The sequence below is a fragment of the Primulina huaijiensis genome, chromosome 2 (assembly GCF_012295235.1).
Source record: "Primulina huaijiensis isolate GDHJ02 chromosome 2, ASM1229523v2, whole genome shotgun sequence".
In the NCBI taxonomy this organism is placed as follows: Eukaryota; Viridiplantae; Streptophyta; class Magnoliopsida; order Lamiales; family Gesneriaceae; genus Primulina; species Primulina huaijiensis.
The window spans coordinates 28,284,632-28,302,203 of NC_133307.1; the positions used below are offsets into that span (position 1 = coordinate 28,284,632).

At 35.8% G+C, this 17,572-nt stretch overlaps 1 protein-coding gene across 1 annotated transcript; it reads right to left on the reverse strand.

Annotated features, from left to right (window-relative positions):
• Positions 1 to 13: 13 nt before the first annotated feature.
• LOC140971299 (protein REDUCED CHLOROPLAST COVERAGE 2-like) lies at positions 14 to 16,416 on the reverse strand. Its single transcript, XM_073433501.1, has 23 exons — positions 16,040 to 16,416; positions 15,727 to 15,788; positions 14,981 to 15,073; positions 14,831 to 14,903; positions 13,616 to 14,023; positions 12,681 to 12,745; positions 12,442 to 12,573; positions 11,609 to 11,650; positions 11,014 to 11,538; positions 10,756 to 10,913; positions 10,097 to 10,595; positions 9,830 to 9,892; positions 9,655 to 9,756; positions 7,571 to 7,891; positions 7,398 to 7,490; positions 7,203 to 7,304; positions 6,989 to 7,093; positions 6,218 to 6,351; positions 4,411 to 4,594; positions 3,367 to 3,498; positions 3,177 to 3,289; positions 2,833 to 2,914; positions 14 to 2,738 (listed from the first exon to the last, which is right to left on the reverse strand). The coding sequence occupies exons 1-23, from the start codon at positions 16,107 to 16,109 to the stop codon at positions 630 to 632; spliced, it is 5,667 nt and encodes a 1,888-aa protein (XP_073289602.1). The 5' UTR covers positions 16,110 to 16,416; the 3' UTR covers positions 14 to 629.
• Positions 16,417 to 17,572: the final 1,156 nt, after the last annotated feature.

Genomic DNA, 17,572 nt, shown 5'->3' on the forward strand with positions numbered 1-17,572 from the left:
TAGAACATTTGAGTTCAAGATGATGCACACAAAAAGAAAATCTATTTGCAGTTTGGAGCAAAACAAATTTTTAATAATGCAGTTTACTTTATTTGAACACGTTTCTACAAACAAATTCTTAGCTAGAACATGAAAGCCTAATTATTACATGATTCTGAGCCAACACTTGCAAAACTGATGATTGCAACAAGTTCAAAAAACACAACGAAATTGACTATGTCCAGGCATACTCTTCTTGCAACTCATGCACATGATCAAATCTGATGGAACCGTTTGATGAAAGGAGACTCCAACAATTGTTTGACCTTGTTTCACCCAAGAACCAAGAACTAAAAAATGCCCCGCAAAAATATATTGAAATCTTCGAACAAAATACCGGAACCTTCAAGATTTAAAGATCTTCATTGATTTGCTTCTCTATCGATGGTCTTCAACAAACGAGATAGAACAAAATTAAACTATAGCCGTGACTTGGCGTCCCTTCCAGGTGTACTGCAATCTATGGATTTTTCAAGGAAGAAACTTTCAAGCTTTTTGGTGGTTCAGACAATCCCATACATTTGACTTTCTAACATGTAAAGATGCCCTTTCAAATAGAGCATTCTTTCCCGCCAAAATACCTTAGCCATTCAATTAGCCACCTCTATAACATCAGCTTCGCCATCACAACAATCTCCCCAACGCTTAGTTGTCTTTTCTTCAGCTGTGAAGTTATTGCCATTATCTTTCGCAGAAGTATGTTTTTCTCCATCTTCGCGATTTAATTTCTCAATGTTGTCTGACTTAGTTTCTTCATTTAGTCCATGTTGTTCCTGCTCGATTTCTGACATTTGTGAGACGGTGATTGTTGAGTTGCTAGATGATCCCTCTATGCCACCATCTTCAACCAGTGTTTTTATGTCATCAATATCTTCAACATTTACACTTGAGGGATACTCCACAGAACCTATGGGAGATGCTGAAAATCCATTTGGAGTTTCTGGCACACCAGTGAACAGTGTTGGGAAGCCATTTGGTGATAAGAGATAACCATTTGTTGAGAAAGGAATACCATTTTGCGGAGCCATATAACCATTTGGAGCAACTGTAAAGCCACTGTGAACCCACGGTTGTCCAGGTACAAACTCAACTGCTTGTGGGTTCATTATTATTGGAGGGCTGAAGTGAGTCTGATCCCCATTATGCTCACCATTTTGGAAAGAGGGCTTGTTACGGTGAAGCCGATTTCCAGATCTATTATACCCACCTGAGAGCCGTGGACCATACGGAACTCTAGCAGTAGCAGACAAATGTGGTGATCTGCGAACCGAATTAGCACCTAGTATTGGTGCAATATTCGCAGGTGATGGTAATAGTCCTCCATGTTCAGTATATACGTGAAGGGGAATAGAGCCAAAAACAGGTATCGTGGATGGATTAAATGGAGGTGCAGCAGCAGATAATTTCCTGGTTTGCTCCTTCGCAATCTCTGAATCACCTAGCTTTTCTGCCTGAGTTGGGGAAAGGACGGAACTTTCCGAGACTAGATTCTCTTCCACATTTGGCGGTGAACCAACATTTTCACTTCCCTTAGGTAAATGAACATTATTGTCTTCCCATATCGTGTTTTCATTTAAATCAGAGGAAACTCTATCTAGCAACTGACCAGTATTTTCAGCAGGATCAACGGGATGGGCAAAATTAGTCAAAGGAACTGTGTGTTGCGTCTCAGTCGCTTCATTTTTGAATAGCGTGCAATTGGAGCTCTCAGATGAAACAGAATCTCCAATTTCTGACATGGATTCAGGTCCATTTTTGCCTTCTACACTTTCAACTGTAGTTTCAGTCACTGTTATATTTTCTGGTGATTTTTTGTCAGAAGCTCCACTTGAAACCTCTTGATTTTCCTCAGCAGTTCGGTTGATTTCCTTATCACAATCCTCCCCAGAGTTTTTTTCTTCTACAGGTATCTGAGTTTGATCTACCTTGGAATTTTTTGATATTGTTACCGGTATTCCATCTATGGCACTTACCTTACTACTGAATTGAACACTTTCTTCTTCGGAACTCTCCTTGGGCAGATGCTCTACAACAGCTTTAACAATCGTACCTGGTGGAGCTAAAGCAACCTCTTTGTATGAAAATAGTTTTCTGGCAGCTTGAACTGAATTAACAGTGGAAGGTTTCATGACTTCATTAGAAACTGGGCTTGCTGGCGCTGATTTCGGATTTGCGGAGTTCTCTATCCCACTAGATACCCCAGATTGAATTATCAGTTTTGGGTTAAAGCTAGCGCTCTTTGCAAATTTTTTTGGAGCTTGAGGAACTGGTCCATGGGTAGCAACATTCTCATTTGAAGTTGTTCTAGGAGAGGTAAAATTACTTGGTTTACCTCGAATTTTGGATGTCTGAGATGTGTTGATAAAGTTGGTGTTCAATTTCGCCAGAGTTGGCCTCCTAGAAGCAGAGGTCTTGCGGACCATGGGCAAGCGTCCTTTTGGAAAAGCTTCTTGCCATCCTTCATCAGAGAGATCATCTTTCCCGAGATCCTCGTTTTGATCCAACAAAGTTTCATCTGATGATCTCAACTCTGAATTCTTGGGGGAATCCACAAATTGAGACTCGGATTTATTCTCTACCTCCGATCTATTTTCTCTATCGCCCAAGTTCTCTGCAATAGGTTTCATGGTAGATGGGAATTCATCCTTTTGATATTCATCAGTCCCTGTTTCCCAATTAGGGCCTACTTTTCCCTTGAGCTGTACAAGAAAAGAATGTTTATCAGAAAAAATCTCTGCATAAGAAAGAGTAGTAAATATCAGATCTACACATGAAAAATACGAATATTTCAACCTTGGCAAGAGCCTGCTTCTTTTGGGCATCTCGTGCTTTCATTTCTGCATCTGGAGTTATATAGTCTAATAGGTCTGACACGCTGATTCCACAAAGAATAGAAAATGAATTGCAGTTTGGTGAAATCCATCAAAAGTGGTATAAATAGTTTCACCTGACTTACTGGAAAAACTGATAGTGTTCTTTCTGAAACCAGGCCTTTACGATGCCTAACTAATAGTGTTTTTTCTGATGGTATAAATATTAGTAGGCTACAGTGAACTAATAGTGTTCTTTCCGAAACCAGGCCAACAGCGATGCCTAACGAATTCACAAATACTCCAGAAAAACTGGATAATCCATACCTTAAATGACCTTTGCTAGAAATGGAAGCATCTGGTTTTGGGGTGCCATTTCGTGCAGCTTCTTGCTGCTCCAGAGCCTTGGACTCGAAATATTCAAGCCATGCAGCAGCATCCTAAAATTTTCAAATGAGATTGAGAAGATCATTCCAAAAACATTAATCCCAGCGTCATATATAGAATCATGCATTACCTGTGTACGGAGATCATCTGGTCCAAGCTTGGTTTGCAGAATCTGAAGTGTAGTTTGTTCGTGCTGAACACTCAAGGAATATGCTTCCATCAATGAGAGAGCAATTGCAATCGCATGATAGCTAGCTGCTGTCTGAAAATGCAAAAATTCAGCTTATCAATTTTGGTAAGAAAGAATTATGAGATTCCACACTAGGTTTAACGAAACATCTGCATTCCAAAGGTACTCTAATCTTGTCTAACTTCAATTCCAGTTGGCGCCAATTTCATTCCCATTTTCTATGAAATCCTCATTGCATGAAAACATGGTTCTCTTGTGAGATCAAAGATGCTCAATTTAAGGCCAATGGAGAGATGAGCAAACATGCAGTTTAAAATTTAGAGACCTGGGCTCATTATTCTCATCAAAAGACAAGTATTTTCTAAAAGGTCTATTCTTTACTGAAAAATCCAAACAGGACGATTAATCAAGCCTGACCAACATAATTGAATTTTCGACTACAGTCTGTAATATGAAAAAAGAAATCATATCTGCGGTTTGTGCAACATTTAAATTTTAACATTTCATCCGTATCTAATACAAGAATGGTAATTGAAACACACTTTTGTTATGCAGAAAACAATTAAGTAAATATTGCATAATCAACTACTTAAATGGATGAAGATGCTTTTGTTACTCGAACTTGTTGATAAATGGTAAAGAACGGCATGTGTGAAGTGGGTCACCCTTCTTTTCTTTGTTCACGTGATTTAAGTACATAGACTTTGTCCACTTCTGCCAATGGAATTTTAAGATAGTCATCGGAATGTGGCCGTTCATGCAGTAGGTTATCAGGGTTGACACGTTAGACTCGAGAGTTTTGGGATTAAAAAGATACAAGAGTTTTAGTGCTAAAAATAAGTTTAGCATAAGCATTTTCATCATTGGTATCAGCACGCATTTGCGGAGAGATACTGACAGATATAGATACAAAAATACACGCATATATACATACAACTCACACACATACACAGAGAGAGAGAGAGAGAGAGAGAGAGAGATTACTTGTATATGATCTGCTCCTAGCAGTCTTTGGTTGCACTTGAGAGCCTCATGCAGATATCTAAGAGCAATATGGACGTTCCCCAGGCCTTCTTCCATCATAGCTACATTAATATAGGTTGCAGCGGTATTTGGATGAGAAGGTCCACAAGTTAGATGCAAGAGATACAGTGCGCGATTGACATACCTAAACAGTCAAGATAGAAGCCACTCAGCTCAGTCTTGAACCATTGAGGACATTTAGGGACAGAAATTTCCCAATTGAAAGTAGTATAATGTAAACATATTATGATTCCAAAGCTTTTGATGTAGGTGTCAGATGGAATAATATAACAAAATTCACAGAATTTGATACTAAGATGTTAACTTTTAATAAACTCCACGTCTTGAAAAAAAAAATGTCAACACAAATATTCAGCTATTTACCATAGCAGTTGTTAAAATCAAATAAACTTTTGCAGGTTGAATAAATTACAGGATAGTACCACAACATCAAACAGTTGCAACTTCTAGTGTTCCCACAAGTTAGGAATAGTGGGATAATTAATTTGTTGCCAACCAAAGAGTCAAAACGAACGGTCCATGATATATCATGACACTTGAGCTCATAAAATGGCAAACTGGACAAAAGGTCAGCCTTTTCAGTAAAGTAATCACCAAACATAAATTTTGCCTATGATGACCTGTCATGACACTGAGATCATAATATAGCCAACTGGACCGAAGTTCAATCTTTTTAATCAAACAATCACAGTAAAAATATATTTTCCTCATACAATTTATAATTTTTCCGATCAATATTTATGTTTTACCAGCTCTCAATTTTTCATGTTTTACGACATAAATTTGTCCCAAGAATAACTAGCTTACTGTAGACACCAACTGTTAGAAACTTAAGTCAATGGGGCTCAAGTGGTCAAGAGGTTATATGTCATGGGCCTTAATACATTGGGATGTTATGAAAATTCTAGGAGTGCCTTGGGAAAGGGCAAGGGTAATATGATAGGGGGAAGTTGGTTGGTGTTAACCATGCTTGTTATTTTTCATTGTGACGGTTTCAGTTAGGGGAGAGTGAGAGCTCTTGTACATAGATAATTCTCTGGGTTTATTTCAGCATTATATTCGTTTTTGTTCATCTGCAACACCAAAATTCCAATATTTACTAACCTTGACCTCAGATAACATTGCATTCACACAAATGGGGAAAAAGGGGTCAACCCGTAGGTAACTTACCTATGTGGAAGTACCAAGCTTCTCTAATTGTGCTCCAAACTCTAGCCTCTAGGGTACAAGATTAATGGAGAAGTCATTCTGAAACAACTGATCCTAACTCTAATAAAAAAATAGCAGCAGAAAACCTAAATTGAACTGCAAAGTGCACAATTGTTTGATACATTATTGTTTCAATAAATTTCCATTCTTTTACAAACCCATCGTCCAATGGATATTTAGTTCAAACATGTCATTGCAGATGCTTTTCCAACTGTGGCCAAAACCTTAGTGGAGAAAGTTCATATACCACATTCAGATAATGTGATCTGAAATTAAAATAAAAAAATTGTATTTCCAATGTTGAACAAGAGTAAACAAAGCTAGTCTCATGTACGAGAAATAAATATGAGGCAACTTCAACAACATAAAAAGAAGATATTCATGCTTACCATTAATGGAACTTAATAAAGTTTTTGTTTTATTAAGTGAATAACTAATCGATGAAAATCGCATCAACTTTTAGACGAAGGAAACTTTCCACATCAAGAGACATAGCTAAGTTGCAACTAGAAAAGATTTTGGGATTGCATGAACATACTTCAAAGCCAGCTCTGTATGTTGGAGCCGATAGTAGAAGACAGCTAAATCTCCATAGCTTTTCATTGTATCCGGGTGATCAAGTCCAAGCTCTCTCTCATTGATATCTAAAGCTTTTTGCTGGTAGATTGTAGCCTGCTCGCATAGATATAAAAAAATGGATGATATTGGGGGTAAATCATAAGGCCTAGAAAAGTAGTCAGACGTATCTACATATTCAATCCAATTTAAAATGAAACACCACAGAATACAAGTTTACAAAAGAAAGTAAACAATCCAAGTCCTAAACATATGATGCCTCATGGACAAGGTTGTCTATTGATCCAAAATTTTGCTTACATAGCCCGGTGCTATTGTTTGAAAATTTGTCAGGCCTCATAACTACACATCAAATGGATTGTCAATGTGCAAACATCGTATCTCACTTTTTGATGTATGATACAATCAAACCTACAGTTTTCATTAGGGTCAAAGTTCAATATCATGGTTGTTTTTACCTGGAAAAGCCCAAAAAAATAACTGGATATGTCCACCTAACAACCGAAAAGATTGCTTAAACCTTCATTTTAAGCATTAATTAATATCTGTCATCGTCACTAGCCATTCTCACCTGTCAGGTTATATTTGTGACAAGGCGGCTACTGACTAATCCCTGATATCGATGAAAGTCATGTACAGAGAGGCCCATGGTTTGTTTAACAGAGTGGATCAAATGCATAAGTCTGGTCATTGGAGCATACAACTAAAATTTTGAAGATTTGACTCCCAGTACCTGATTAAAATCCCCAGTGTGGTAGAGCACCACAGCCAACAAACTATAAGCGCCAGCTGTCATTCGATGATAAGGACCACAAACTGACACCAGTTTTGCGAGTGCCTTCAAACATTAAAATGAATGGTGATCACACTTTTGAGCAGATGTATAATCATAATTAACTGCCACAGTGAGAATTACTAAAGGAACTGACTAGGATAATGATTGTTACCTTAGTTCCATGATTAACAGCATCCTCCAATTTGCCCTTATCCAAGGACGTCTTAGATGACTCCAAAAGTGTACGACCGTCTGCAGATGAGCAAGCAACGTGCTATGGAAGATAAAATGCTGTCAGAAGTCAGAACTACCTGATAATACTCCGAAATCTCATTTGCCATACAGAAATGAATCACTAGAAGCATACCTTATAAACAGGAATCATGCTGATTATATCTGATTTTCTGAAAGGGGAGGGAGAGTCCATATCATAGTCCCTGGGAACAAGTTCAAGGCCTACCTGAAAAATATTACATATGTATCAGGTAAATTGATTCCTCTTAGTCAAGTCATTTAGTACCTCAGGAGGCATTACCCTACCTTGTGGCAAAGCCCCCGAAGAAGTGCAAACTTTCTCAGCTCAGTGCCTGTTTCATCCTTCCATTGCCACCCAAACCTCTTCTGAAGGAATTTCTCGACCCACTTCCATTTTAGTTCATCATCAACACTGGCATTCACATCAACATTTTCTGTAGTTGATGACCCTAGCAACACATTCAAACACGAAGCCACTGATGAAGCCATATTAGTTATATCATCCACTGCTGCAACTACAGCCTGCAGAATGTGCTTGTATGCTCGAACAACCATCTCATGAATACAGAGGGACTGGACATGAGGGAGCTTATCGGCAAGTTCAACCTGAGGAGGATGAGATATAAACCAAAAGGTATGTAAGGTTTGAAAACGTCTTTGCCTAAGGAAGAATATTGAATGTTCCCAGAGAGCAAAACATGGAGGGAGAGGGTGGGGGTATATAAACATAATAACATATCAATTCATGCGTTGCTAGAAAATATAAGAAGCTATATATCTACTACATTTCACAAGAAAATATCTCCTGCTTATTTAATTCCAAAAGCCTGATGTGGGGAGGCAATAAATTGAGATTTACTACCACTTCATCATTTTCTAGGTCTAGTAGCCTTGTGAACCATTATTGGCCACCATGCCATTTTCTTGAGATTTTCTCTCTTTCCTCATTTTTCAGGAACTTTCACTTCCCTTTCTTAAACATACCTAATCTACATGTGTCAATCCATTGATAGTAAATGCTACAGCATCCTGACTTGTGAACTCAAAGCACACACTGGTTTCTAGAAGTTCTATATGAATTTTTACTCCAGCCATTCTGAGAAGTTTGCCTTGAATACGAATATATCGAAAAAGTAATTCAAACCAGTTTTTCACTCTAAAGTAAGACAAGTTCTCTTTGAAGCATTTAATCCCTGGGTCGCAGTATTCTATTCTACCTGTAAATCTATGAATAAAACATGATATTCTCAGACATGAAACTTTGACTTTAAATTTTTTCCATTACTTTTTTCAATTGACTTCATATTAATCTGAACAAAACCTAAACAACGCACTCAGTGAATGCAGCTAAAGCTGACCTTGTTTTCAAAATTATATCAATTGAAAAGGTTATCACAGGTCTTCGATAATCATATTGGTGGATGGAACATCTATAAAGCAATGGATTTACATTTTTACAGTTGGTATGCATATTAGATTAGCTGAAGGGCTAACGAGTAGATCAACCAAAATGTGAAACATACAATATAAAAGAAGAAAGGGAATTTAGTTGTACTAACCCATTAAAAACCTCTATTTTTAAAAATAACCTTACTCAATTAAAATTTTATAATATAGCCGTACATCATTTAAAAATCCTAAAACACCCCTCTTCGACCATTTTCTCTATCTTATTTTAATTTTGGGTTTGATGTGTAATATTTTTTTTAACAATCATATAAATGGTAATTTTTTTATAATTATTAAGTCATAAATATCTATCATGAGATGATTTTTACAATTTGATTGTACTTTGATAAATATTTATTTATACCAGTAATGGTGTTTAGTACGAATTAGCGTAATATTTGGTCAATTTAATATAAAAATACTAAATTCATTAGAATAAATTAATAATAATAATAATAATGAGATCTATCATTATCATTCTTATTTTTCATCATTATTTATAATTTTTTAAATAATATTATTTTATTATTTATTTTCTATTTAAATATTAAAAAAAAGAGAAAAAGAAAAATTGACTTGCATTAACTATCCATATTGCAAAAATGGAAATTGTTCTTACTATTTATTTTTTTAAAAAGAAAGCTAACTTATCTTTTACTAGATTACTAATTTTGGTAGAAGATTCATTATTCTATTTTCAGATGTTTTTTTATATATGCATAAATTTTCAGATTTTAATCATGAACTTGTTTCTTTGTTGTGTTTATGTAGAAATGGTTGAAATAAATGCTTAAGGTTATTTTTAAAAATTAACTTGAAACCAAAATTCATTATGATTGTTTGTGGGTTGCCATTTGAGAAAATACCTCAGAAAGTAATCAAAGATTAGAAGACAAAACATATTACAAATGAAGAATTACCACACGGCCCAATGAACACATCTGCAAACCCCTGGTATGCATGAAATCTGTCAGTGTCCGTCCGTCAACTGGAGAAAGTTCCAATGAGCCAAAATCAGCAACCTGTCAAAATTCAAAAACCAGCGATGAGACATATTTATGAATGGCTAATATTAGCTGTGAATAAAAGACTAACCAGCTTAGGGAGGGCAGTATCAGAATAGTATTTATGTGCCATCTCGGTCAACTCATCAGGTGACTGTCAAGATGAATTGAAATAAGAGCAGTCCGTCAAAATGCGTTATAAGCCACAATCAAATGAACTTTCTACACATTTGCATGGACGAGATCCATTAATTTTCAGAACATATATCATAACCTGGATCTAATTTCACGTATCAACTCGAGAAGATGTGGCAGGAATTACAGCAAGTTGGATGATATACATAAAAATACCCACAACCTTAAGATGAAGACCAGTTTCTGATTCTTTGAGGCGCAAATATGACGCTTCAGGAATCAAATTTTTCCACATTAGTTCCTTCTCCTCATCTTGGTTCTCAAGTTCCTTCTTGTTTGCATCAGAATTGTCATTAGCATTCACCTCCTTACTCAAATCAGTTTTGTTGCTCCGGCCATCTGCTTTCTTTTTAAAATCCTTCAGGAGCCCATGCTTCCCAAGACCTTTTACAGCTGGCTCAACTTTAGCTTCTTCATGCTTTTTTGACTCATTTTTTCCAGAAGCCTGATTTTGCAGGTGTTGCACCCAACAGGCACCAAGCTCCCATCTAATGGACTTTGTCGGTTTAGATTCCTCTCCTTGCAGTCTGTCCAAACTTTCACTTAGAACCTTCCTCACCAAAGGCCTACCGGACAATAATTCTTCGATATCCGCATTCTGGATTCTTGGAACTGGGCCAGATGATTGGTGCGTGCTGGACTTGTGCAACAGCATTCTCAAGCTGCAAACTCAGACTAAAGCACCATGATCAATTGCCCAAGATAGAGTCGTTATCCAATGAAATCAATTCTCATTATCCTTGTATGGAATACATGATTTAATTTTCCAGAGTATATAAATTTGGTAAGCAAAATGTTGAAAGTGGAGCATGTTTCGCTGACCTATTAACATTCAACGCATTTGCTCCTCCCTCTGGGTGATCCTCAATGTCAATATCTTGAGGAATGGGATTATCCTCCCAATTCACCTCTGATGAAACTTTCACAATAGCTGTATACCCACAGTGCCTAACAATAATGACTCCCAAAGTAGAAGTGTCCTGAAATGAAATATGATCCCATCACGCAAAATTTATAATTTCAATATTAATACAACTAGCTGGAATATCTAGAAAGAGAAGCGGAAAATTATAGACAGACATGGACAGTTGCACTCTCATCTGCAGTGATTCCTTTAATCAAGTTTCTCTTAGTCAGCTCTTCGTCTGACAGTCCAAGAACCTGGCTTCCGTCAATTTTGCCATCCAACTTTGTGCTTGCATCTGGAATGTCTTTTAACACGCTTATAAATAGATCTCCAATTCTTTCCTCATTTAAAGCTGATGAACCAGAACAATCACTAGACTGTAAATTGTTGTTCCTGAGCCGTTCGATCACAGCAACTGCTTTACAGACTGAAACATCAACAAATAGACTGTGAAGGAGAAATGCTTTTCGATCTCGTGTTTGCCTCTCTTCTGCTGTTTTACATGGCATTGCTGCCAAAATAAGGAACTCTTTTGCCCACGGCCTGCAGTCATATTTTCCATCTCTTCCTTGTCCACCCCCATTTCCTCCCCAATTTTCATCTTCCACGGGAAGCAGAGTGAAGATTGATGGGTTCTCGGCAACAACAGGGGGGACCAGCCAAGTGTTTGCGCGGAAACCATATGGAAGATTTCCAAACTGAAACAACAGCATAACATCATTTAATCTCTTCCAAAAATGTAACAGGTTTAAGCACAAAGTTACTCACTTTATTGTGCTCTATGAAAGCTTTCATGAGAGCCTTATATGCCTGAGAAGACAAATAGCACCACACAATTCAGAAGATTTTAGTTGAATGCAGTATGAAAATAACACAACTAATTATGCTTGAATAGCAGAATTTGGAATAGACAGACAAGAGAAATGTGTAAAGCAAACTCCCCAGCACAAGAAACAAGCAAATAGATAGAATTTTGATGGTGATCAGGATGAGCTTCGATGTCTAAAGTATGATCACTCATTCTAACGAAAATAAAAACTCACTAGAGCTGGCACGCTAAAAACGTAGAAAAAGTTGGGGAGCGGGAGCTTTTACCATACATCTAGCTGCCTCAGGATGACTATATAATACCCCATGAAGCACCAGAGCTCTGACAGTCTCATCATTGTAGAACCATGGGCGTTTCAGTATCAAGTTCGTAAATATCGATTGGGCTCTTGTGTATTATTGATAGGAATAGGGATAAGGTCATGTCTAATATTTTGTTGTGAATGGATGAATAGTCCGCTTATTGTAATTAAAAACTATTAAGTATTTGATAAAATATCGTTTCTTATTAAAAAAAAATTCATAAATTACTGTAGAATAGGTTTTGGCTTACACAAGTAGATAAAGCTAAAAGAATGCAACAAGAAGAGAAGCTGGAAGGGATATCTCTCTACATATGTTCTTATTTTTCAGCCAGAAAGTAACCCCTACCCTTAACCTTGCTTGAAGCTTATATCTTTTACGTTATACCATGCTGTAATTGGATCCTTCAATCTTCTACAACAGAAAAACATTAGAAAGGTATATTTATTTCTGAACAAAAAATAACTCACAGATTCAAAAATTCTGCTAATCTGCTGCAAGAGGCATATCAACGAGTGGCTCAAAAGATTGCGTTTTCCAGCAGGATAAAAACCATTTTGAGAAGCAACAATTGTTGTTGGTTTCCCACTGCTAAACCGTACCTAAATACAAGTTCAACTTCAGCCATCACCACGTCGACTCTCATAATGAACACATCGTGTGATGAAAGAGAACAAAGAACTGTCACTTAGGAGTTTGAGATACTAACATCAATTTGAAAGAAATCTTCATCTGTTTTATCTTCAACGTACGGGCGAGTAGATATCCTGATGTCTGCAAATATTATGGACTTACTATTAGCGAACAAAGTACATATCTCTGTCTAGACAGAAGATTACCTAAGTAGTCACAATATCCAATGTATAATTATTGGAAAACCTGCATATTACATCTTTATCCAATTATAAAAGGAATAAACTTCCAAATACCAGACAAATCAATAGAAATACAAAAGACAATCCTTCTAGATGGGAGAACTCCTTCAGCTTATTAGCTATACCAATTGCTTGCGAAGCCAATATAAGGCCGCCACATTAGCCACTCCTTGAGAAGTTGAAACCAATGACAAGCTACTTTGAACAGCTTTTCCTTATCTATAAGCATTCAGTGCATTCATAATCCAACCTATAACGTGAACATAGACCGATCGAAACTGATCTAATGGTAGACCTTTTTCAAGTCATCCCTTCCATTTGTCCACTCCCAAGCAAGTAACAACATTAAACTCAGGGTGATGGATATTTAAGAAAATGGACCAGGTCAATCATATTTTTCAAAACATAAATTCCTCAGGTATATTTGAAATCCACTGCAGAGAGTCAGTTTTTAAAAATAATGGTTGATTAAAGTTAGATAACAAAATACTCCGCGTTGCTCAGAATTCAAAGTTGTCACATGTAATACATCGGCTGCACCTAGGTTGTTAGTGTTATGGGTTTGAGCTCTTATTTTAGATTCATAACCAAACGTTAAAACTACTGATACAAGTCAGCACATGGTGCCGAGGGGGTTCCTCTCTTGACCTAACATTATGCTCGCCACTATCATTTCTCAAAAATAACACCAACCGTTCATAATTCACAAAATCAATCAAATGCTAACAAAATGGCAAAGTTTAAAATGCGAATAATGTCCTCCACTCACACTGAATCGGCGGAGTGAGGTGAGAGAATGAGAAGAATTCGTAGAACTGCCCAAGCCTCGGCGGCGGGTACATCAGCCCCGAAGCGGTGTCGCCTTTCTCCACAGTATCCGCTCCGGCGGATGCGTCAGTTGCGTGAACGTCCTGCTTCGCGGTCTTGACCTTCGGAGAGACGGCCGTGGAACCGCCGGCTTTTTTGTCGGTAGCTTTAGCTTTTGGGGAAGGACCCGACGCCACATTTTCCGAACCGGGTTCAGATTCGATTAAACCGTTTTCTTTTGGACCAAATTCCTTGATTGCGGTCCGTGAAACCGGTTTAGGGGATGAAGATGAGCCGAATGAAGTTGTGCAGGCGATGATGTCTAACAGCCGTCGGATGTGAGCCACTGCTTGCTCTTCTGTGTACTTTTCTGCACCAATTTAAAAAAACACAAAATTTTGCATTTGAGCCCCCTATATTTACATTTATAGCTTCATGCCCCTCAATTTATATAATCTCAACCCATTAAAGGATATATTTGATAATTTTTTTGATATTTTTAAAAAAATATTTTTTCGGAAATATATGAATCTTGATTATATTTTTGGAAGGAGATATATTTCGATCAGATATGTCCTTAATATCAAAATGTTGAAACGATTTAGTTTCTTATTTTAAAATTATAAAATATAATATTTTTACAAAATATGATATACTATGTGATACCAAGGGATGAACCCATCAAGATCATGTCCAAACTCCCGGCCCATTTCTGGGCCCCACAGGTGAAATGCCCATGAGCAGCTCAGGTATTCTCCTATAAATATCAGGTTTGAGCGTATGATTTCGCATTCACTATATTATTTTCAGACTCAGGACAATTTCAAAACCTGCGTCTGGACTAGTGACACTTACCGGAATCAGACCTTAAATTTCCCGTGAGTATCACTATGTAATAATCTTTTCATGTACATTTTAATACGTAGAACATTACCTTGGGAGACAAAAATTCGATTTATTTATATTTCGAAGAAATAAAAATAAAAATATTTACCACATAGTTTTTTGATAAAAACTACTTTCATTAATAAAATAAAAAGAGTAATTATATAATTATACTGAACTATTCCATTAGATAATACAACTTAACAATTCACACATAATCAAACAAACTATTTAAATTGCAATTAATGTACATCGATAGAAGGTGAAAACACCGTAAGAGTTTTAGGCATACCTTGAACAATGGTGAGGTGGTAGGGCTTGAGTGACGAAATTTCCACCGTCTCTTTCAAATTTGGTCCTCGAAGCTATAAAAAATCATGTAAAATTCATAATAACTTAAATTAAATAATATGTGAATTTAATTGGTCTAAAAAATGTTTACCTCGTGAGACAAATAATAGTTGGTCAAGTGACAAGTCTCCACGTGTACGGATAAAAGTTTTTTCACATCTAAAATCCTGTCCGTCGATATTCCCTGTAATAATAATAAAAAATATATATATAATGCTAGTAGCTTCACAATGAATTATAATTTAATTGTATATAATTGGCTTTTCATTTCATTTTTATTCTTAAATTTCACAGAGAATGCATGCAACTTCTCTTTCAAGAAGAAAATTGTTTAAATTTTTCTAAAAATTTATTTACATTTTTTGGGGAAAATATATTTAGATTTTTATTTTTGTATGCAAAACAAAATAGGGTTTTTTTCCTCTAATTTTTCGAATTTTAATTTCTATCACTTTTCCCTCGTACGTAATCCTGTCTTCACCACGACTATTATATAAAAACTTTATTATCGAGGAAAATACAAAAAAAAATTAAATTGAAAGTTTTTTAATCCAATAAACATTAATGTTTAAATTAATTTTCCTGTCGATTGTTGTTTTCCTATTTTTTTTAAAAAAATACATTAGACTATTTTTCATCTGCGAAAATCCAATATGTCAAATTTAAATAATTTTTCTCGAAAATATTCTTTAATAATTTAACATAGTTATCCATTAAAACTCACCTTTTTCAGTAAAATTAAATTATATTAAAGATTAAATTAAAGATAGGTTCATTATGTTCAAATTAAATTATTAACCACAATGTAATAATAAAAAAACAACTTAATTTAAATACCTTCAGTGTCACTTGTGAGTCTTCAGGTGTTTCTACCGTTATCTCTATTACAGTCGGCAACACTGCAAGAAATGTGAAACAAAGATGGAAGAAGCAGTTTCTGAATGAAATAAGCAAAAAAATAAAGGGCATAAATATCTCTTCATCATAATTTTTTTGTAAATTATAAAACGAATTTCATCATCGCAATTATTTTCGTTTTTGAATCAAAGTCTCAAATTCGTGAAACAGTCGTATGATATATATATATATATATATTTGAACCTTGTAATGGACATACAAAATTTTATATATAGTTTGGAAATAATCAAACCTTTCTCTTCCTTCTTCTTCTTGTCTCCTTTGGCTTTGTGGGGTTTAGTCTTGCCGGCTTTAGGAGCCATTCGAATACAAAGTCACAAATTGTGTGATTTGATTCAATTTCAAATGGCAATGTCACAAATACAAATTGTTTACTTCCAATAAAAACACATATAATAAAGTTGCATTAACAATATATATCCCTTCCAAGATAATGGCTTAGAATCCGATAATCCCCAGAAATATTATTCAAGATTTCGGCATGTTTGTGGAGTAAATGTGAGACTTGAATAAACGAGTAGAAAAGTTCGAAGTTTTATTTAAGGAAGTGAAGAAGAAGTTGTTGCAGAAATGTTTGTGGGTTAGGGACCAAGAGAGGAACAAAAATGAAAGAAAAAAAAGAGAGAAGAGGATAGGATAAGGTAATACACAACCCACAAGCGATTTTTCTCCCGTTAAATTTTGTACTTTCTCAAGATGAATGTAAGGCTGACAATTCGAGACATCTCGCGTATCCCAGCTTAGCTTCTTCTTGGATTATTTATTTGTCTCGCAATCACAATCGCCACTTATTCTCTAGCTCCGTCCACGAACAAATATTTCATTAATATACGTACATAATATATAATATATATATGGGGATAATTAAAACACATTTACAGATGTTGGTATTTCATATGTCGTGTAGAGCTAGGTGAGTTTTGAGTCACTAGCTCTTATTTGTCATGTAGACTTATCGAGAAAAATTTAAGGAGCAGTGTTCAAACTTTAGTTTCGAAATAAAAAAAAATTGTGAATTATTGATGAAATCGAAAATTAGAAATTATTTTCAAATTAAAAATATATGAAAATTTTGAAGACAAAGAAAAATTGATTAAATATTTTGTAAAATATTTGAAAAGAATGCCATTTGAATGTATAACAAACTTTGGTTGAAGCTTTTATCAAACACTTTATATGCAGGATTTTGGTTTTGCATATATACGCTAGAAACAAGAATATGACACTTGGAAAAATTTCTGTGCCATTTTCTGACATTGAAACTGTCATATTTGACTTTCTGACCATTTGGTGGTGAGGCTTGGTTCCAAGAACAAAATGGTTGAAGGAACAAGCTGATCGAATGAGCAAAACAGTTGATGAGATGGTTGGATGAGGAAAACTGTTGAATGCATTTAGCCGGTTGGATGAGCAAAACAGCCGAATGCATGTGGTTAGGTTCGATGCCTATAATTCTTGATTCGTTGATTTCTGTGTAAAGTGTAAACACGAAAGTTGTAGTTTCTAGAGAATCAATAATCATTCAATTTCAAGTTCATACGAGAGATATTTGCTCAAATACCAGCATTGTTCATGTCCAATCGGAAGCTGTATACGTGTTGCAGACCAACAACTTCATGCGATTTATCAGCTTCTTAAGCTTCGATTCAGACTTCAATCTTTGCAGATGATTTTTATATCATCATCTTATATTTCTAATACATTCCGAATCGCTCCATTCCGTTACAATAATAGAGCTCAGAGATACGGTCAAAATACCAGGAGA